This window comes from Argentina anserina, chromosome 6, assembly GCF_933775445.1.
Source record: "Argentina anserina chromosome 6, drPotAnse1.1, whole genome shotgun sequence".
Classification (NCBI taxonomy): domain Eukaryota; kingdom Viridiplantae; phylum Streptophyta; class Magnoliopsida; order Rosales; family Rosaceae; genus Argentina; species Argentina anserina.
Genome location: NC_065877.1, coordinates 29,899,232 through 29,922,477, shown reverse-complemented (window position 1 = coordinate 29,922,477; position 23,246 = coordinate 29,899,232). Strand labels below are relative to the sequence as shown.

At 36.7% G+C, this 23,246-nt stretch overlaps 2 protein-coding genes across 4 annotated transcripts; one reads left to right on the top strand and one right to left on the bottom strand.

The window, feature by feature from the left end:
- The first annotated feature begins 3,090 nt into the window (after nt 1-3,090).
- Nucleotides 3,091-8,070, top strand: LOC126799164 (protein NPG1). 3 transcript variants are annotated; one of them, XM_050526296.1, is made up of 7 exons: nt 3,091-3,262; nt 3,923-4,174; nt 4,841-5,093; nt 5,217-6,427; nt 7,017-7,164; nt 7,251-7,588; nt 7,672-8,070. In XM_050526296.1, exons 2-6 carry the CDS (start codon nt 4,022-4,024, stop codon nt 7,568-7,570), a joined length of 2,085 nt encoding a protein of 694 aa, XP_050382253.1. In that variant the 5' UTR covers nt 3,091-3,262; nt 3,923-4,021; the 3' UTR covers nt 7,571-7,588; nt 7,672-8,070. The 3 variants fall into 3 exon arrangements, with proteins under 3 accessions (XP_050382253.1, XP_050382252.1, XP_050382254.1); XM_050526295.1 differs by lacking the exon at nt 7,672-8,070 and having other exon boundaries at nt 7,251-7,644; XM_050526297.1 differs by lacking the exon at nt 7,672-8,070 and having other exon boundaries at nt 3,844-4,174; nt 7,251-7,644.
- Nucleotides 8,071-8,284: 214 nt separating this feature from the next.
- LOC126801250 (polyamine oxidase 2-like) lies at nt 8,285-11,690 on the bottom strand. Its single transcript, XM_050528744.1, has 10 exons — nt 11,231-11,690; nt 11,023-11,147; nt 10,846-10,934; nt 10,643-10,756; nt 10,341-10,432; nt 10,120-10,201; nt 9,927-10,029; nt 9,548-9,645; nt 9,028-9,457; nt 8,285-8,923 (listed from the first exon to the last, which is right to left on the bottom strand). The coding sequence occupies exons 1-10, from the start codon at nt 11,298-11,300 to the stop codon at nt 8,618-8,620; spliced, it is 1,509 nt and encodes a 502-aa protein (XP_050384701.1). The 5' UTR covers nt 11,301-11,690; the 3' UTR covers nt 8,285-8,617.
- Nucleotides 11,691-23,246: the final 11,556 nt, after the last annotated feature.

Below are 23,246 nucleotides of genomic sequence, written 5' to 3'. Positions count from 1 at the left end.
TCAACTCCTGCCCAACACAAGTGGTTGGCCAAGTTGCTTGGATGATTATCGAATTGAGTACCGCCCAAGCAAATTGAATGTGGTGGCTGACGCCTTGTCTAGGAAATTTGAGGTTTGCGCCATTCATACTATCTTTGCTCCTATTTGTGATTTTGTCTTGCAAATCGTCAGGTTATTTCCAAGGACCATGAGGCCATTAAGATCCTAGAGAATTTGCGCTATGCAAAAGTGTGAAAAAAAAATATTTTTGGTGCATGATGGGCGCTTGTATTATAAATATCTCATCTTTGTCCCTGCATCCTCAAAATGACGCTCTAAGCTTCTGTTTGAGTACCATTCCACCTTGCAGGCTGGCCATTCCAGCTTACTCCGCACCTATGGTTGCCTTTCCCAGAATTTCAAGTGGTACGGCATGTGTCGGGATGTTAAATTGTTCATTGCTTCTTATGGATCAGTGTTAGCGGCAGTCGTACGAGACCATTAGATCGTTGGTCCTACTACAGACCCTACCGGTGCCCTCAGAGGTTTGGACTGACATTTCCATGGATTTTATAGATGGTCTTCCCAATGCACAAGGTAAGAATGTTGTTTTACTTATTGTGGATCGTCTTCAAAGTATGGTCACTTCATTGTCGTGGCTCACCCATACTCTGCTGCGGGCATTGCTGACATTTTCATGAAGGAGATTTTTCATTTACATGGAATGCCAAAGTATTGTGAGTGACAGGGTTCCCATTTTCATCAATCAATTATGGAAAGCTTTCCATCAGCTCCAAGGCTCAAAACTTTGTCATAGCTCCACGTACCATTTCCAATCTGATGGTCAAACGAAGGTGGTTAACCGTTCTCTTGAGCACTATTTGCGCTGTTTTGTGATGGATAAGCCTATTTCTTGACAAGAATTACCCCATTGGGCCAAGTGGTGGTATAATACCACTTTCCATGCCACTATCAAGATGACACAATCTGAGGCTTTATAGGGTCTCCCTCCTCCTTCCATTTAGCGCTACATTCCGGGCACAACTCCTATGCATCTTAATGTGTCTGTGCGCAGCCGAGATCAACTCTTCTCCTTGCTGAAACAGAACTTGCATTTGGCTCGTAATAGGATGAAATAGCAGGCAGACAAGCAGTTGCCTGAGCATGAGTTCAATGTAGGGGATTGGGTGATTTTGAAGCTTCATCCTTATCTCCAACAATCCTTGGTCAAGAGGCCATCTCACAAGCTCTCTCCTAGGTTCTATGGACCATTTAAAGTGGCTACTCGCATTTGTTATGTGGTTTATCGCCTTGATATGCCTCCACAATCGAAGATCCACTCCATGTTTCACTCCTTAAGATGAGAGTGGGGGAAGGTACCCCTATCTTCTCTACTCTGCCTCAGTTTGATGACAAGGTTGAGCTGGTTTAGACCCCTCCCAAGGTCCTTGATGTGGATGTCACCAAGACAAAAAAAACGGTAACTATGTGGTTAATCTAATGGTCTGGCCTGCTTATGGAGGATGCTTCCTGAGAAACTGCTCACTCGATCATGGCACGCTACCCTGCATTTTGTGCCCGCAGTCAGGCACCTTCTTGAGAGGGTGGGACTTGTGAGAACTACTTTCAGATGACGTAACTCCCTCGCCACAATTAGCTCAGTGCTTAAGACCCAAGTTGCTAGTTTGAATTGTTAAGCCCAGGGAGGCTAGAATCAGACTGTTGTGTGGTCCTCTCTAGTATTTTGTCTTGTAGCTTTTCTCCTTTCCTATCAGCTGTATCTATTCCCCAGTTGAGGGCATGAATGAAAATGGTTTGAATCTTTCTTTCCCAATTTTACTCTTTTCTCTCCAATTTTGGTGACCCTAGATCTCTGTGACTATCACAATCCCTACATTGGAATCACCATGATGCTCATAGTGGTAGATAATTTTTTTCGTGCTTGTAAGTGTTACAAATCATGGGAGAAAAGTAGTAGAATGGAATCAACATCTCATAACAAACATTGACTTTCTAAAACTAGAACAAAACAAAGGAATGCCAGAGTAGTAATATTTTGAATATTGTAATAATATTTTAAAGTCTAATTATTTCATTTACTAAGGAACTAATTTTTTCTTAAAAATTAACAAATTTAAGGAATATAAGTCACAACACATGTATCATGAGTCGATTTCAGAACATTTCACTTAGATGTGGCAAGTGGGCCGAAAAGCCCGACTCATTAAAAATTGGCCCGGTACAGCCCGAGATCGTTATTGCAATGGGCCGACCCGACCTCGTTTTGAGCCCGGCACAGCTCAAGGCACGATAATTTATGGGTGGCCCGTTAAACACATAATTTTATATTATTTATATAATTTTTTAAACAATTATAATAATGAGAATTAAATATTAAACATTTTAGATCAAAATATTTGATTATTTCATTATTTTAACTTCATTATTTCACAAATATTATCAAAATAATGAAGAAAAACGTCATTATTTTGACATATGTAACATTTTAGAAATAAGATTATGAAATATGTTGTAGTATTTTTCTTGATGTAAGGGCTACTACAAAGCCCATAATATTTTATTTATTTTACTATTTAAAATAGTTATATAATATAAGTATTCTAATTACATAATTTATATTCTAATAAAACATTATAGTGTTAATGGCCGGGCCGACCCGTTTTTTAGGACAGCACGGGCCCGAGCCCAGCCTGATATAGACTTGGGCCGTGGGCCGAGTGTAATGTTTAAGTTAATGGACTGGTCCGAACTCGACACGATAAATAAATATGTCAGCCCGAACACGGTACAGCACAATTTTAACCCGCATAAAATGAGTTGTGCTGGCCCGTCCCGTCCCGTTGCGGCCTCTAATTTCAGTACAAAATGGTATATTCAAACTAGGGCCTAAACTTTGCAAAATAAAATATAAAATATAAATATATATGGCAAAAAGTGGATAAAAAAGCATACAGGATAAAGTAAAAAGCGCATTGGAAAATTAAAAATAAAATAAAACTAAATAAAAAGGACAGAATTAGAAGACGAACAACAACGTTTGTATTATTTCGCTGTAGCTCCAAATATAAATGGCATAGATATAAACTTGGAGGAGTTTGAGTTGCAACAACATTCAGATCACATCTTCCTGTTTCAACCTCATAAACACGCCCTGAATTCTCGACCCTCTGACCCCCCACCAGTCATATTCCGTCCTCCATATTCAATCTTGATCCGAATCCCTCACAACCGCCGCTGCTATTCTCCGCCGGCAAATTCCCAGGTAACACCACCGCCCATTTCAACCCTGCTGTTGTTTTATTTCCTTAAATTACAAGAGAAAAACCACAGTGCAATTCAAGTTTGAATCTTGCTTTTGTTTATAATTGGTGTTTCAACAATGTGGTATGTCCTCCATCGATGTTAGACTAAAATGTATGCTGCTTTGTATTTCCAGAATCCATGGCTTGTTTCTGCTGACTTTGGATTCCCCCAGTCTTGCATTTTCTTTCTGTTGGTAATAAAGTGCTGCATTATCTTGGAAACCAAAGATTAGCTGTGACTTTAGATTATTGTTTTGATGTAATTGGATCCAAAGGTTCCTGCTTTTCTGACATTGTTGATTATATAAGACTACTGGATTTCTCGGAAGAAACCCATGTGTGTTGTGCTATGATCTTTAGTTTGGCTAACCCACGTTACCGTGTTTCGGCTTTTCTGTGTATTCATGTCTTTGTTGGAATTCAAGTCTAGATAGGGATATGTTTGCAGGTTTTATGGCATTCCAAGAAGTTTTCTTTTAGTGGGATTTTTAGGATGTGACTCTTGAAGTTGTAGCATTTTAACACCTCCCAATACATACAGGTTTACATAATGTGTGAGGTTAACTGGGTTCATTGCACAGAAGTTGTTAGGTAAATTAGTGTATTGCTTCTTGCTGCAGCATTTATGCGTGATAGCTAAAGTGTTGAATGGATAAAAGGACTTAACAGAACTAAAACTGTGAGAAAGGGTGACCAAGGAGATTAGAGTCAGCCAGTCCATGGAATCTGGCGAGTATGAGGAAGGCATGGTGGTTGAATTCTCTGCAAATGGGAATTCAATGAAAGCAACTGATGTTGCAGCCAAGTTGGATGAAGGAAATATTCAGGAGGCAGAATCTTCATTACGAGAAGGGTTATCACTCAATTTTCAGGTAATTGTATTCATATTTTTGCATCTGTTCATCTTGGTAAGGCAAACAAACCTATCATGGTAATTTGAACAGGCAATACCTCCTCCCTTCCAAGGATAGTGAGAACTGTGTGCTTCTGGTTTAAGCCTTGGTGATTTTATGAGTTATAAGCATGTAAGAAGATCAAACTTCATCTGCTAGATAGTATGCTCATTGCATTACATCTGATCTTCTTGTATAGGTCTCCATTTTCCTCGGCTTTTATTTAGAAAAGTCCAGACTATATTCTCCTGCCTGGTTATCTTTTAAAACATATCATATGTACTCATTTGGTACCGAAGAAAGAGCACAAATTTCCTCTCTTTATTAAGTTGCAGTTAGGCTCCACCCTCCATAGAAATCATATAATTCTATATTATCATCATTTTCTTTTGATTTTATGGAGAGCATATTCAATCGTCAAAAGGTATTTTGCCTAATCTCTTGAAAGTTCGAAATCTGATTCAGATTAGAAAGTCATAATTATCCCACTGATTTATCAGATGTGTGATTGAGAATCTTGATCTGCAGTTGGATTAACCATTTGCATAGTTAAATTCACTTTTACCAGTTTTAAGTAGAAATCAGAGTAGTGCATGATGATATTTTTTGTATTCAATTGCAAAATTTGATTTATGCTAATTACAGGAAGCAAGAGCCCTTCTTGGGAAGTTAGAGTACCAAAGAGGTAATCTTGAAGGTGCTCTTCGTGTGTTTGATGGCATCGATCTGCAAGCAGCCATAGAGCGATTGCAACCTTCTATTACTGAGAAAACACCTTCTAAAAAAGGGCGGTCTCGTCCTGATTCACAACATTCAGTCTCACAGCATGCTGCTACCCTTGTTCTTGACGCCATATACTTGAAAGCTAAGTCTCTTCATAAGCTTGGAAGACTAACAGGTAGGCTGCTTCAAATCCATGATTTGGGATAATTACTTGTCTAAGGTTCACTAAACCTTCATACTTGCTTACTTTCCAAATGTATGTTGGATACCAATCAAACCTTCATTTGTGGTTTTGTAGAGGCTGCTCATGATTGTAAAAAAGTACTTGATGCCGTGGAAAAAATATTCCATCAAGGAATACCTGATGCACAAGTGGATAGTAGATTGCAGGAAACAGTCAGCCAAGCTGTAGAGCTCCTTCCAGAGCTATGGAAACAAGGTGGTTCCTATCAAGAAGCGATCTCTGCTTATAGACGCGCTCTACTTGGTCAGTGGAACCTAGATAATGATTGCTTAGCAAGAATTCAGAAAGCATTTGCTGTGTTTCTGTTGTATAGCGGACTAGAGGCTGGTCCACCCAGTTTAGGTGTTCAGGCTGAAGGTTCGTATGTGCCTAAAAATAATCTGGAAGAGGCAATCCTGCTTTTAATGATCCTTTTGAGAAATTTGTCCCAGGGTAAAATGAAATGGGATCCATCACTGATAGAACATCTAACATTTGCACTATCTATATGCAACCAGACTTCTGTATTAGCAAAGCAACTTGAAGAGATCATGCCTGGAGTATATCCTCGTGTTGACCGTTGGAATTCTTTAGCTTTGTGTTATACTGGAGCTGGACAGAACAAAGTCGCTTTAAATCTCTTAAGGAAGTCTTTACACAAACATGAACGACCAGATGAACTCATGCCACTGTTATTGACCGCAAAAATTTGCAGTGAGGATTCTTATGTTGCAGCTGAGGGAGTTGGATATGCCCAGAGGGCTGTTAGTAATTCTCAGGGTAAGGATGAACATTTAAAGGCGGTAAGTCTTCGCTTTTTGGGTCTTTGTTTGGGGAAACAAGCAAAAACTTCGTCCTCTGACTTTGAAAGGTCTCGTCTTCAGTCTGAAGCTCTAAAATCACTAAGTGAGGCTGTTGCTTTGGAGAAGAACAATTCAGATTTAATTTTTGAGTTAGGGGTTCAATATGCAGAGCATAGGAATCTAAATGCTGCTTTGCGGTATGCAAAGAAGTTCATTGATGAAACAGGGGGCTACCTATTAAAAGGTTGGCGGTTTCTTGCTCTAGTTTTATCTGCTCAACAGCGATTTTCAGAGGCTCATGTAGTCACTGATGCGGCTTTGGATGAGACTGCAAAATGGGAGCAAGGGCCACTTCTCAGACTTAAAGCAAAGCTGAAAATCTCCCAATCCTTACCAATGGATGCAATTGAAACTTACCGTTACCTTCTTGCTTTGGTTCAAGCCCAAAGGAAATCCTTTGGGCCTCTCAGAGTTCATTCTCAGGTATATTCTGGCCTCTGCTTCTTTCTCTTCAAAAATATTGTTTAATTACTGTAAACAAATACAGACTATTTCAAATTTTCGATCCCTTAAAAAAAATTATGGTAGTGGTAGGAAAGTAGCATAATATGGTGATTCTACTGTAATCTGGTTTGGCTTATCTTGAAAGTAATTAGTTCATATTGTATAAAGTCAAATTCCGGATTGTGGATAGATGTCTCAAACCTTGCAGGACACAATTGAATGCATATTTTCTTCACCTTTTTTTTTTGTCATTTTTTTGTTAAAGTGGTACAAAATGTTATATGGATTATTGGATATGTTTCATAATGGAGGGCCTAATTTGACCCTTTAAAGAAGCATGAGTTGCTCTGTGTAGTGTGTAGCAATGCAATTGGATGAGACTCATGAGAGTGATTGTTGCTTTTTTAATCAACACTTCATGGCTTTTAATTTCAGTTGAATATTTGTAACTGTTACAATTCAGTGTTCTCCAATATTACTTTTAATGTAGAGAACTAGAGATACGCAAATAGGAACTCCTGGTTAGCAAGTTTTTCCTTCTAAATTTTAAATGGCTTTTCTATTATAGACTGAGGATGATAAAGTCAATGAACTTGAAGTTTGGCATGGTTTGTCAAGCTTATATGCCAGCCTATCATATTGGAGGGATGCAGAAATATGTTTGGGTAAAGCCAGAGAACTCAGGCAGTACGCTGCAGAAACACTGCACGCCGAAGGCAAGAAATGAATTATCTACTATGTTAATGAATTTTTTTTTTGAATAGTATATTTACTTTAAACTTACTTTTCTCTAATTATATAGGCATTATCTTGGAAGGATGTGGGAAAAGTCATGAAGCTCTAGGCACTTACATTAATGCTCTTATGCAAGAACCCTATTATGTTCCTGGCAAGATTGGGGTTGCCATGCTTATGTCAAAGATGGGACCAAAGGCATTGCCAGTTGCAAGAAGTTTACTCTCTGATGCATTAAGGCTTGACCCTAACAATCGTAAAGCTTGGTATTACTTGGGAATGATTCATAGAGATGACGGACGGATGGCTGATGCAGCAGACTGCTTTCAGGCAGCTACCATGCTTGAAGAATCTGATCCAATCGAAAGCTTCAGCTCTATTATGTGATATCGCTCTATTAAACGGGTATAACATGTAGTAGTAGTTGGTAATGTTTGTTCTGAAGAAGTTTCAGTGCCCAATCTGACAAGCATTTCTTTCATATACAGGAACCTTTTACCAGTCACTAGAGGAATTGTGAGTCTTCTCATTTTAAATATTATTCTCATTCATTTACCATAAGCAGGCAACAAGAATCAGTTCAAGGGTGATTATGTCTTGAGCATCTTGTAGAAAAATGGAAAGCGATGAGAACAAAGGCCGGCTTTAATTTTAAATGGTTTGCAGAGAACACAATGTCGAAGATTTTTTTGGGCATGATTGCTACATTTGCTTTAAAATGTCATCTTTGCTCGGCCTGTAAATGTATATGTTTTAGCTGAGCAACTTAGTTATTCACTTCACTCCATGGATAGAAAGGAAATCGCTCTTTCTGATTTGGATTCTTCCTTGATTCTTTGAAACTGAACCTCAAGGTAAAACATTGAAAGATTCATTTTCTTGGCTTGTAACCATGTCTGGGCTTGTAACCATGTCTGAATACAAACTCAACCTGACTATTAATCTTTCACCATTCAACATAAGAACTGTGGTGGAGCATGAGGAATGAGTTCATTTAGCAGGTTGATTTAAGGATCATTGAAAAACAGAATCCCTTGTAGAAAAAGAACCAAATCAAATACTATGCAACAAATACTGTTGTCAATTGTTCAAAAGGAGGTAACTGAAAAATTGGCAAGGTAGTGAAATAGTTTATAGATCGACTTGTAATAAATACAGTTCATTACAAAGGAGGTCCTCTAACGCCTCACATAATGCCTAATGCAACATTCCACTAGCTATTCTCGGACTAGATGCTTAAGATTTATTTGGTGATTGTCCTATGATAGTTTGACTACAGACATGCCACTGTAAAGATCGAGAAGCCGATCCTTAACCCATGGAATAACGGAGATTGCACTCGACACTCCCACAGGAAAGTCCGACTGTACAGAAAATCTGACACCCACACATACGCAATACTAGGATTCTTCTGTAAGTGATAACAACCAGAAATTACAGCCGGGAGATCTGGATTGGGATAGACATGGCCTCCTCACCCATGACCGGCTCAAACAAATCCAACTCACCATATCGCTCCAGAACACGCATCCTGCAGTCTTCAGCAGCCATAACTCCAGTGGCGAATGCACCATGCACAGAACCTGGGAAGTCTACGCTTGTTGCCTCCCCAGCAAAGAAGAGGTTATCCACCGGGACCCTTAGCTTCTCATACAGATCATGGGGCTTGCCTACCATATCATAGCTATAGGACCCGAGTGAATTAATATCCTTTCCCCAGTGAGAAACAAGAAAATGGATCTGCATAGTTTCAAATCATAAATTAAGTTAGTATTGAAGTATATTTAAAAAATCATTAAGATGCCTTTGTAAGAAGAGAAAATGACACAAGAAACGAGGATTACCGGATCAGAAGCATCTGGAAGGATCTTCTTGAGTTGCTTATATGCAAAACTAGCAGCCTCTTCATCAGACATTTTCTCAATGTCTTTGGCCAGCTGCCCTGCAGGCATATAAACAAGCACAGAATGACCAGTTGCCTTGTGAAGATTTAGAAAGTAGCTGCAACAGTATGATGTCTCTGCAACCACTCCTAAAAACTCCACATTTGGCCAGAACACCTTCTCAAAGTGCAACACTATCTTATTCTCGATTCCCACTCCAAGTTCACCAATGGCTACTTCCTTCCAGTCGGGTAGCTTTGGCTCAAACTTTATGATATTTGCCTTAAGCACACCAAGAGGAACAGCAATAATAGCAGCATCTGCAACAAATGACCTCCCATCTTCTACTGTTACCATTACACCGTTATAGCGCCTTAAAATTTTTGTCACCCTGACAACAAAAGACGTGTAATTGTTGAATAAGCTACAACCAGATAACAGAACATATACATTGGATAACTGTTTTAAAAAATCAATGTACCTGTGGCCAAGGCGAATATCAAGACCTTTGGCAAGGGTGTTTATAACAGGGCGGTATCCCCTGACCATAAGACCATGACCGCCAGGAAGCAGTTCTTCCTGTACAAAATAAAATTTCTAAGATTAAATAGCATTCAATATAGTTCACGCATTACCATATAGTTCATCCCAATCATTGGTGTTCCAAAAAATGAATAAAACAAGTACCTAGTTCAGATTCAAGCAGTCAATGACTAGCACAGCAATAGAATGATTATATAATAGAATTTGACATGTATTTGCCTCTTTAATTTTCTTGTAAATAAAAAAAAATTAAGCCACAAAAGGATCGCTGTTTGAACTCTTTTGCATAACGAGACAAGGATAGATGAGAAGCTTGCCTGATCCCAGCATTTAAGTGAAATTGTTTCAGCATCTGCTGCAAACCATCCCTCCATTCGGCACAAATACCACTGCAGCACCTTATGGGCGATTCCTTCCAACCTATATAATAAAGACACAGAAGTAATTCCTGGACTTTCAGGATGTAAAATTTTTGCGAACCCAATAGTATAAGGTCGTCATTTTTGGTACCTCAATTCTGGTTTCCTTTCAAAAACAATTGAGAAAGCACGGGAGATGGACAAATCTTCTGAGAACTCCTTTCTTACATCATCTGTCTGCAATCACGAAAAATAACCGTCTCAAACTGACTGACAATGACAAAGATCAATTTTTTTAAGGCTTAGGAGGAGCAGAACTAAAGTACCCCAGGCAACTATAATCTAAAAATGCTTTGATAAACATAAGATGACTTGCCTCTTTTAGGATTTCTTCAAATGTTAGACCAACTTTCGTAACCAAATCTTGAGGAACTTGTCTGCCATCCATATCAAAGAGTGCATAGCTGCAAATTAATCACAAAAATTAAATTCATCACTACTGTCGGCTAACACTAGAAAAAGGTCTCAACTTCATAAAGAGTGAGTTGAATCAAAATAATTAAAAACGAACAAAAACAAGTAGTCTAAAGTTCCCGACTTATGCAAATATCAGCGACAACAACAAGTAGATGATGAGTTTTCATTAGACAGTTAATACAAGAGAGATTAAGTACCTTTCTAAGTCATGATCATACAACACAGAGTTATCACCACTGGTTCGATACAAAGGCAAACCCAGTCTCCCAATCAACGGAGCCAAGGGATTCTCTTTACATACTCCATGCAACCTAAAGCACCAAAACACAATATTAACCACAAAATTCTGAACACAAATTTCCAAATTCATATTCCTCAACTATCAGCTTAGTGAGTTTACCATGATGCACCCAAGTCAACCGGAAAACCAAACGAGTAATCAGTGTGAACTCGACCACCAAGCCGATCCCGAGACTCCAACAGCACAACCTGATCACCAAACACTTTTCTTTGTTAAGGAATTAAGTACTTTGCATAATCAATGAATCAATGAATTTCACTGCAGCCATAGCTATACCTGAAATGAAGCATCGTGAAGAGCACGCGCAGCTGCAATCCCAGCCATGCCTCCGCCTATCACTATCACAGACGGCGAAGGCGTCGATGTCGTCGGCCTCCTCTCAACACCTGAATTGCAAGCAGCTGCATTTTTTCACCAATCATCAGTAAAAAAAATCTACCACGTTAATTTAATTGGAAAAAAAAAATTAAAATGTGGAACGGACCTCTGCGCAATTGGGGAGTAGCAACACTACTATTACTATTACTATTACTGTCGTCTCCAGAAGCAGCCATGGTAATTCAAATCAAATTTACAGAATTGGAATTACAATTTAAATTAAATTGATGGGATAATAATAGGGGATCAAGCGCCTTAATCTCGAATTCCAACAAAGAAGGAGGCAATTGAGGGGAATAATGGAGGGTAAAAATCAAGAGACAAGTAATGAAGTGATTGGAATTGGAATTGGATATCCTCTTTATAAAACCCAGCTTCCCCAACCAGCTCATGCGCCTTTCTTTTCTTTAATCCCAAGCCGCAATCTCTAATCTCAAACAGCCGCGACCGGTTGATCGATCGGATTCCGATTCCCGGTGAGAGTTTTTAAGGTTGGACTCGAAGGATCGGAATCAAAAAGACGGGAGATCGGGGATTTAGGAGAATGCGGAAGCGAAATTTGAGACGAAAATATATTTTTTGAGTTTCCGACGGTGGAGTTTGGGTGGGTTTATATAGAGGTGTGCCAGCCAATACTAGGGAACAGATGTGTTGGCTTACGCGCGGGGGTGGGGGAGGTTTCTTCACTCGCGAGGATGTTTGACGCGTGTAAAGTTGGATGTACAATCCCATGTCATAAAATAGAAAATTATTATTTTATTTTTAATTAAAATTATAAAATACTCGATAAGTTTTAAATAAAATTATAAAATAGTAAATTCTTTTATATTTCCGAATTATTTTATATTTTCTTACACATTTTTTTTCTTATTACGGTCATAAGTTTACCGTCCGGCGATGAATGTGAGTGTGGTTGATACATTTGGAAATATTTTTCTCCCCTCTTTCATTTGATACCCTACACACTTCGAACTGACCACCGTACAAGACGCATCAACCCTCACAAGGGGCTGCCGCCGTCGATGGCGGTGCTCCAAGCAATTCCGACGAAACCGGAACTCAAAATTCTCTAATTATAGTCATTCTCTTCATTTTAAACATACTCATACCAATTTCCTTTGGAATTTAACATAATCTTGCATATTAAAAAAATTCCTCTTGGCATGTCACACCCGCTGTTACACTCATTGTCACGCTCCCTATCACACTCGTTGTCACACTACATATTACATTAACTGTCACACCCGTTGTCATATTATCCATCACACTAACTGTCACATCCGTTGTCACATTATCCATCACACTAATTGTCACATAACCTATCACACCTCATGTCACACTACCTTTCACACTGACTATCACACAACTTATCACACTCGATGTCACACTACATGTCACACCCCCTATCACATCCGTTGTCACACCCACTGTCACATTACCTATCACACTGTCACACAACATACTACACCCACTGCCACACAACATGTCACACCCCATGTCACATTACCTTTCACACTAACTATCACATCTCATGTCACACTACCTATCACACCCCATGTCACATTCATTGTCACACTGTTTTATGTGACTATGTTGTGATAAGAAGAAGAAGAAGAAAAAGAATGACTAGAAATAACGACATTTTTTTACTGTTATGTGATCTTGAACTTCTCAAATCAACTCATACGATCCAAATAATTACACTCATGTTGTCGTACAGAACACCACCAGTCACACTAGCTATCACAATATCTATCACACTACATGTCACAATAGAAAATTAGTATGACAAGTAGTGTGGCTAGTAGTGTGACGGGTAAATATGAGACATGATACCAAATCAGAAACACAAGAAAGGGTGAAGGACTGGAGGGATTGAAATTTAGATTTCGAATGGGCACCCAAAGAATTGCTCTGGGCACCCATATATCTATCTTCCGACCTCCACCCCACGTCTCAACCCCGCATCTCCACCTCCGCCTTGCATCTCCACTATCAAACCATGACTCCAATCTCACGTCTCAACCCCGCACCTCCACTCATCTCCACTTCGCACCTCCACCCCACGCCTCCACCCTGCACCTCCCCTACGTCTACCCCACACCGACGATTTGGTGCCTCCACTAAGCCAAACCGCGCCGACAAACCCGCACCTTCACCCTACGTCGATGAACCCCACACCTCCTCACTAAGGCATATGCAAGCGTAGATGCGATATTGGTTCAAAGACTTATTGTTGTTTTAGGCTGAGAGATAGCCATAGTGGCATTCCTATAAATACTTCCAACTTCAATGGCAACGCTATAAGTGATTTATGAATCTAACTTTTTTTTAATTTTGAAATCTTACCAGATTTTTTTCTAATTTCATGTATGAAATGTGATTCTTTTTATAAAAATCTCATTTTGCGCTTATTTTACGGTTGTATTTTGCATATCTAAGTCAAGAAACATCCAACCATATTGTGGACTTATGATTGTGTTCAAATTGTACGTAGTGATATCACAACTTGCACAAGCGTCACGTAGGCTGAAATCTAAGTTTAGAAGCTTAATTTCCACTTTGATTTGGATTGACGAAAAAATGCTAATGTCCAAGTCGTTGAAATTGAATGAAACAGATAAAGTAGTGCAGTATGCCAAACACGAACCTGATCGAAGATGAAATTTCTTTGACGTTTTCTCTTGGGGAGTGCTATGCGGATGGTCTTCAAATTGTGCTGCTTATTGTTCAGTTTCCAAAAGCCGAGAGAGGTAAAACGATTAGAAGATATAGATTATAGAACATACTCGAATCACAGTCAATCATGTTTGTTGCAAATTCGACCAGTTATTTGTCGAACACAAAAAAAAAAACTAAAAGGTGTAGGGTCATTTGAGCACCCTATAATACAGTTTCCATTATCAAGCACACATGTCACAAGCCATAACCACATTTGCATGATCTCCTACTCTTAGGCGTCTCATCTGATTTTACAAACGCCTACAGATTTATATCGAAAAAAAAACAATTCGCCTATAGATATAGGCAGTAGTTCAGGATAAACGTTTTAGAAGATTCAGAAATTTGATCCTTGATGAAAGAAGGGCCATCAACTGCACCAAGCACTCAAGTCATTACCAAAGGTTTTAAAACGTTGTTCTAACGGTCTATTAATCGATCAATTATGCACAACGAAACTTCATAACTACCATGCGGGAGTTGATGCACGAAAGTAATCAACAATAAGTTTTTCTGTTTTTGAATAACCAAACGAACTATACATGCTCGAGAGTAGCGGCCGAAGCGCAAGGTTTTGTTTCAATGAGCATGTAAGTTGATTAGTTATGCTTGTTATTCCTCATGGTGTGGAACCGTGGATCTGTTCTCCTTTGTGTGTCTTGTGCATGCTTGTTTATTTCGTATAAATCTCCCAACATGTACAATGTATTTTCTGACGTAAGCATTACACAATTCATTTTCTAAGTTCGCCATTTCGATTCGATCAATCCTTTGAAAATCCTACAATACACGTACTGTGTAATGCGTCAACATTTTTTCGTGAAAACCATATTGCAAGCGTGGCACTAATAAACTAATTTATACTTAAAATAGTGGTCTAAATTGGACCTTTAGATCTCTTGATAAGGACGTTTATATGCCAAAGTATTCATTTTATAATTATTGAGATAATGTAGCTTTAATCATAGTGTTTGCAAATAGGACTTCCATTGCCATTGTATTCACTTGACGTGATCCTCCATTAAGAAGAGATACAGAGTTAATTTAAGATACGGAGATTTTTTTTGATTGAGATCAAACGATTTCCTCCAAGATATGAAGTTGAAAAGAAGTAAAGTCTGTATTTAATTGAACAAGATCACTGGAGAACAAAGGAAAATAAAATGCATATTTTTATACCTGAAAATAACGTACAAGTTCAAAAGAAATTGGTTATAGTGGATTAGAATTAGAAACGGGAGTGAAAAGTGTAAATTCAACGTACCCTAATTATTTGTCATTCTAATTTTTAGTACTTCATATTTGAAAACTTTTAGTTCATTCCGTCAATTAACACTGTTAGTGGCTTTATTTCCTATCACTTTTAAGGGTATTTTCGTCATTTTATTTTCCACTGATTTTACTTAGTTTATAGCTAACATTTTATACAATTCAAATTAACCAATTGTTATATAAGCATTTTCTTTTACTTTTGAAACATTCAAATGCCTATGAATCCTATGATAGAGTTTTTGAGCATATTATTATAACAATATGGTTCTTAGTTGATGGACATATACAATATGAAATATATGCTGGTTTATTTTGTGATTACACACTTTACCTTGTTTGTCCTAGTTGTGGTAAATGAAATGATGTGAATTAATTAACTTGTTTTAAAAAAATAGAAGTTGAAATTGGAGGAAAATGAAAGATGAAATTGAAAAATAATGAAGTCACGAAAATGTTCTTAAAAATTGGTGGGAAATGAAGTCACAAACGGTGTTAATTGATTGAAGAAATTAAAATTAGGCTGAAATATAAACTTAAAGTACTAATGCGATAGTTTTCAAATGTAAAGTACTAAAAGTTAGAATGACCAATATTTTAAGTACCATTTGTTGAATTCTCCCTAATAAAAATGAACTTAAAAGCTAGGCATTGAACTGTCGAGCAATTAAGTATCACTAATCTGATTGAAAGTTAATCGAATAAATGCTTTCTATTCACCTTGATATATAATCTTCTGGATATGTAACAATATTCGCGATATGTAACACTTTCTTTCGGCCAAAATTGACGAGTGCCGGCCAGAACCAGTTAGTTTTAGTGTAGTGGCATAGTCACTCATTTGTAAATTTGACTCAAAAGGTTAGTCATAACAGACTGCAGACTTCTTTGTCCAATCAAAACTGAAGTATCAATCCTAAAAATGCAGTTAGACTTGGGAAAAGACGAAGAATGGCCATTCTGCAGAGCGATTAATTTCCTCGCAAAGGAACTAATTAGACGTACCACAAAGACTACGACTACGACTACCACCACCTCCACAACCAACCACGTACAGTCTATTGTATATATACATACATTGATCTGGATCTGCAATCCCATTTATAGTTTTATACGTAGATCGATCCCGATCTGCAACCTTACCTATCAAATACTAGTCAACATCTTCAACCCTAGCCCACCCAAATTTCAAGGGATAATGATAAAGATTTTAGTGATAATAATAAACCCCCAAGTTTTTTTTTTTTGACAACAAACCCCCAAGTTGATAAACATCACTGTAATCATTTATGTTTGCCTAATCTCATCCCGGAGCTAAAAAAAGAAAAACGAGAAAAAGGAAGAGAAAAGGATGACAATGACTATAGCCAATTTGGTGTGGCTTCATGAGCTGCTTTTAGGAGCAAAATCACTTTTAGGTCTAAAATGAGGTGTTTGGGAATTGATTCTCCAAACCGTTTTGGAGAAGCACCATTTTGGGTTGCTTTGAGGCTGCTTTTGCAAGAACCATCTACAAAAACACAAAGCCTTTGATGATTGTTTTCTAAATTCTATTTTGCCCTTGTCTATTTTCAAACGCAAAATTAGGCCTCATCATTTAGATTGCAGATTTGAAAAGTCCGTGGAGACCCGCAAGCTCGATAACCTTTTACCCGGTCCGGCCTGCGAGAAAGCCCGCTTCTGTGGATAAAAGGCATGACTTAATTTAGAAGTGTGAAACCCGGCCCGGCCGTAGGCTCAACCCACTAAAATCCCGCAAGACCTGACCTGTAAAAACCCGCAAAAAATAAAATATTATGCATACATATAATATATCATACATATTTTCAATTATATGTTTTTTTGTAATAATTATAAATAAAATATTATATATGTTAATAATACTAGATTTAAGATTTTATATTTTCTTATATTACAACTTTATACTATATTATTGTAGCATTATGAAGCAACTATATGAAGTATATGAAGTAAACTTCTCGGGATTAATCAACACCAGCTGATGTTATTGGTATTAATATTTAGGGACCCTGTTAAAACTTCATCTGATTTGAACCTCATCTGACCGTCAAAATTTCCGGTAAACCGAAAACACCACTAATATGTCATAAAGGATGACTCATTACAAAGATACGAAAGCCAAAAGTCGTTTGTATAACTGAAATCATATAATTTTTGTCATTGATCGTGCGCAGTCGCACCGAGGAAACTCATTTGGCAAAGCCCCGGTCAATGGGGTTTTAGTATGTCAAAATGCCACTTTTTTTGTTGACCGTAGATATGGACGATCGTCCAAAACGGACAAATTTTTTACGGGGTCCCTAAATATATATACTGATCACATTAGCTGGTGTCGATCGACCGTATTTAGAACCAGAGTTATCGATCGCCAAAGTGTCCACTAATGTATCATAACTTTTATAATAAGTTTAAAATAAAACTATCGCATTATGAAGTGATTATATGAAAAAACTTATCGGAATTAATCGACACCAGCCGATGTGATCGGTACTTATATTTAGTGACCCTGTAAAAATTTCATCTAATTTGGACCTTGTTTGACAGTCGGAATTTCCGGTAAACCGAAAATACCACTAATATGCTCAAGGGAGGACGCATTTCAAATATGCGAACACCGAAAACCGTTTGCATATCTGAAATCACCTAATTTTTGCTACCTATTGTGTGCAGTCTTACTGAGGAAACCCATTTGGCAACGCTTCGGTCAATGAAGTTTCAATATGTCAAAACGTCTCTTTTTTAATTGACCGTATGTACGAATGGTCAAACCATGTCCAAAACGGACGAAATTTTTATTGGGTCCCTAAATATATATTCCGATCACATCTATTGGTGTCGATCGACCATATTTCAAACTGGAGTTGCCGATCGCCTAAGTGTCCACTAATGTATCATAACCTTTATATTTGGTTTAGAATAAAACTATCGCATTATGACGCGACTATATGAAGGAAACTTCTTGGGATCAATCGACACCAGCCGATGTGATCGGTATATATATTTAGTGACCCTGTAAATTTTTTATCCAATTCAAACCTCGTTTGACTGTCAGAATTTCCAGTAAACCAAAAACACCACTAATATGCCCTAATGGAAGACCTATTACCAAGATGTGAACACCGAAAACCGTTTGCATATCTAAAATCACCTATTTTTTGTCATCGATCGTGCGCAGTCGTATCGAGAAAACCCATTTGACAAATTCCCGGTCAATAGGGGTTTTAATATGTTAAAACGCCTATTTTTTGTTGACCGTAGACGGTCATACTATGTTCAAAACGGACAAAATTTTTATAAGGTCCTTAAATATATATATTGATCGCATTTAAACGGACGAAATTTCTAATAATTATTTTATTGTTCCAAATTCTTAAATAAGAGTAGTATGTTTTTTTTCTAATACAAGCACGCAAGGCCCGTTTTAGGTGAGCGGACTTGGATATTCATATTTATGAAAATACCCGGCTCGGCTCAGCCCAGTCCGTCACTTACTTATTTAAATGTATTAAGGCCTATGTACTAAGATCCAGGCCGGGCCGGGCCCGTTGACGTGCCATACACAAAACATATCTCAATCTTCATGGACCTGGAACCCATCTCTTTTTCACAACGCCAACCAATTCACTCGACATATTCGATTCAAGTGAATCACATTTAAATTTGCATTGATATATCAAACTGAAAACCTGAGAAGATTTGGTGGTTTGCTTCGTTGAGCTGTAGATATAAGTCTGCATCAAACCACGTCGGCTTTTAAAAATCAGAGACGTGATTTCATGGAGGAGAGAGTGGTTTGGTCTTTGGTGTATAAACCTTTTATCAAATCTTCTTGTATCTATTTGGGTCTCATATGAGGTTTGGGTATTTTTATATTTTGGGATAATCTGGGTTTATGGGTTTTTTATTTTGATGAACACTGTTGCTGGGTTGGTTTACTACACATTGAGTTATATCTCTTGATGTCTTTTCTTTTATTACATGTGATATGTATACAACACTTCAGAGTTTGTTGGCACAACTGCCTATTTAAAATCTGTCTGATGTCTTTTCGATGCAGTCATATGTTTAGAGAAGGAAATGCAGTAGCTGACAGAATGACTAATTTAGGTCTCACCAATGACTCTTTTCGGTATGATAGTCCCTGTAGTGTGTTCATTCAATACTTGCAAGATGATTACTTGAGATTTCTGAATTATCGGTTTTTATAGTATGATGAATATACTTTATGTTTATTTTTTTCTTTAGGTTTTTTCTCTCGGTAAGGTTTTAGTCTAGTCCCCCTTTTTATGTATTTTATTTTTTTCCATCGTTCTTTTGTTTATCAGCTCAATGTTTCTCTATGTTGCCAAATACAGACACTGACACGACGACACGACATAACACAGGAAATCTCAAAAATCCATCATCCGACATGGTTTCGATACGTCAAATAATTAATTATCATGTATATTTTTAATACATATATAAAATATTTAATAATACTACTATAAAGTTGGTAAATCCATTCATTTTACAAGTAATAGATGGTGTGCGTTAGCAGAGACAGAGACAAAGACTAGTGTGTGTTATCTTTTGCTGAGGCGAGAAAGAGGAGAAGCGTGGAAGAGAAAAGGTCTACGTCTTTATTCAGGTTTTAGGTTTGTATTATTTTTTGAGAAAATTAGATATAAGCCCAATATTGAAGCCCCCTCTTTAAAATACATCCACACCCAATTTTTCTTTCAATCTATACCCTTTTTTTTATGATCAATATTTATTTCTTTTATAAATATCTGATTTTCCCTTATGATATATAAAAAGTCAAACTAGGTTATTTCCTTAATCTTAGGTTTTTCATCATTTCATCCATAATTATTTCATTATTTTAAATTCATATTAATAACTTCAATCTATATATATATACTCATCATTGAGCTATTTAGTTTTGCAAAATTTTCATAGCTTTTGTTGTTGTTTTTCCATCAATCAATTCAATTTTATAAAGTTTTACACAATTATTGTTTTTAAGAAATAAGAGCTAGTGAAACAAAGATTATATAAGAAATTCTAATGGTAAGATACGTACACGTACATCTTTATTCTTGAATGATCTTTTATTTTCTTCATGTTAAGTATATTATAATATAAATCCACTGTAAGAGGTATAATATTATTTTTTAGAACGAGAAACATATGTATATATATACATTACAAATCTAATAAAGAGGTATATTAAAATTCTCTATATGCATGTTTTCCTTGATAAGAGGTACAAATAAAATTTATAAAATTCCCCTATGTCATTACATTTTTTTGAAGTGAAGTTTGTAAACAAATGCTTCTAATCCTTAGGTTAAAATTAAAAAAAAGAGATACTTATTAACAAGGTTAATAATGTTAACTTCTACCTTTATGTCAGGTTATAAAGAGATGAATGAATTCAGAAAAACTAGTATTGCAAATATCAATCTATAAATTTTCAAGTTTCAACATAAAAATTTACTTTTAAGAAATATAATTTAAAGTACCAAAACATAAGTATTACATTCATTATCTATCTTAATTTGAATTAAAATTGTAAACAAAATTTCTATAATTTTAGCAATAATAATGATATGAATGAAATCACAAGCTATCTATAATTAAGTACTTTAAAAGAGACTTTAATTTCATAGTTTACTAATCATATTTAAATAGTGGCAACCTACGTAATTCTTGTTAAAATGAAAGACAATTTATAAGCTTAATTGAAAATATTTGAGGGAACATTAGAATTAAATGATAAGTGGGTTTATTTTAAAAGAGATTTTAAATACACACTCCAAAAATCTTAATACACCCACATACTTAATACACCACTTATTTCAATTCTCATTCCAATATTTTTACTAAATACACCACATGAAAACCTAAAATACCCTTGAATTAAAAAAATCACAAAATACGTCATTATTTGGATATACAAAGCTACTTTTTATAGTGATTAGTATATTAATATATATATATTAACATCTTATAGATGTTCATATCAATTCTTGTTTGTTCTTACGAATTATTATAGATTACAATTTATTATTATTTTTCAAATTCTTTAACCATAAAAATGATAAACAACATGAAGAATATATATATATAAGAGAAATAGATGAATTGATTGTTTAAAGAAGATAGACATTTATTTGTTAAGAATGTATGAAGATGAAATTTAATGAATGATGAAAAATCATAATTCTTTTTCATGAATTACCTTGTTTGAGACTTTAAAAATAGAAATGATTTTTTCAGTGAAAATTAAGGAATGAATTGATTGTTTGAATCTCCCGCTTAATTTTCCATCATAATATATATTAATTTAAATTTCTCTGTAAATTTTCTTATTTTAATTGTTTCTAAAAGTAAATTCTTAGTTTTGATAATTTAATTTATTTTTAAATTTTCTGAATTATTATATGTACATATTTTGTTCATTCAACATACATGTAAAATGTTATTTGAATTATTGAATAATAGGGATGTGTATCAAGAGTTTATGAGTGTGTATTTAAAACTTCTCTTATTTTAAAAGCAAGTTCCAAAAATAGGTGTAAAATGAAATGCCTCTTTTTTTCATAAAAATGTGATGTGGCGTGTCGGTTTAAGTGTCCAAATAGTGAACAATTTCCGATACGCGACGTGGTATGTTAGATATGTAATTTTGGCGTGTCGTGTCATATCGCCGTATCAGACACGCCGCCACTCCAACATTTGCCATGTTCGTGCAACATAACTGTTTCTTGATGCTTTATTTTTTTCTGTTCCAAATGTATTAAGATTCAAGATTTCCCATTGACACATAACTGAAACCCGAGAGTCACGAAACTTTTAGTTTACATATGCTTAAAATAACAACGTAAATATTTATAGCCCAAACCTTAGATTATGTTCATGTCCCTTTTGGTAACTAAACACTCTAAAAACTTATTTTCTTTCTCACAACACTTTAGAAAACACAGTTTATCAGACACTTCGTGCTGTTTTTTCTCATATCAGATCTAAAAAGTAATTTTATTTACAACAGATTTAAAATCAATTTTACTCAGAGTACAGCTACGTGCCTACGTCAAACTGGGCCTATATCTATCACCGGTGACTGACTGCTCACCAGACTCTCACCGCCGACCACGTTTCAGTGGACCTCTTATTTAAACCCTAATGCCTTTCCCGTGCAGAAACTCACATGCAATCGAAAACGACGTGCGTTTCGTTGGAATTGATGGGTCAGGTTTCCCACTCGTGTTTCAAGTGCAAGCAGATACATCTTTATTCTTCTTCTTTTATTTTCTTCTAATAACCGGAAATAAAAAATAAAAATATCTGGAAGTATTCGTCGTCTTCTTCCTCTTCTTCATCTGCATGGTGCTCCAATAATTGAGGGTGTCAGAAGTTAACAGAGGCTTTTAACTCAAATATATTTGGTGTACTGTGCTGTTTATTTTACTTTATAGAGAAGCTTCCATACACCAATTATTGGAGCTTAGGCGCAACAATTCTGCTGCAGACTCGATCGGGAATTTATGTTTCGATCAAATGGAGAAAGAAACATGAATGGGCTGCTACAGAACCTTTGTGAAGGCCCATAATTAGATATAATTGCATCCGTGCTAGCTGCTTCTCGGGTTAAAAATATGATCATTACTGTGAATTCAGAATATATATATATGGCTCTTCAGGTGCGGACCCCCCTATTTCGGCGACAACAGGCTGCAACGGCGTGACGGTTCAGCACAACCACACTCTCTACCTCCCGGCGATCTCGTCTGTGCCGGCCGGAGCTCTATCTGCGACCCACGGCGGTCAGAATCTGCAAAAATCAAGTTTTTGGACAGATTTCGCGATTCCGGCCGCCGTGAGTCGCCGATGGAGCTCTAACCGACACAGAAGGGACCACCGAGAGGTAGGGAGTGTGGCTGTCGTGGTCTGCCCCGCCGTTGTAGCCTACCGTCGCCGGAATCGGCGAATTCATACCTTACATAAGGTATGGAGGTCCGCACCTGAAAATTCTCATATATATATATATATATAAGCAGAAACGTCTATTTATTGCTTAACAAGATGATCGATCAATGTAACAGACTATGTTTTTAATGATGCTT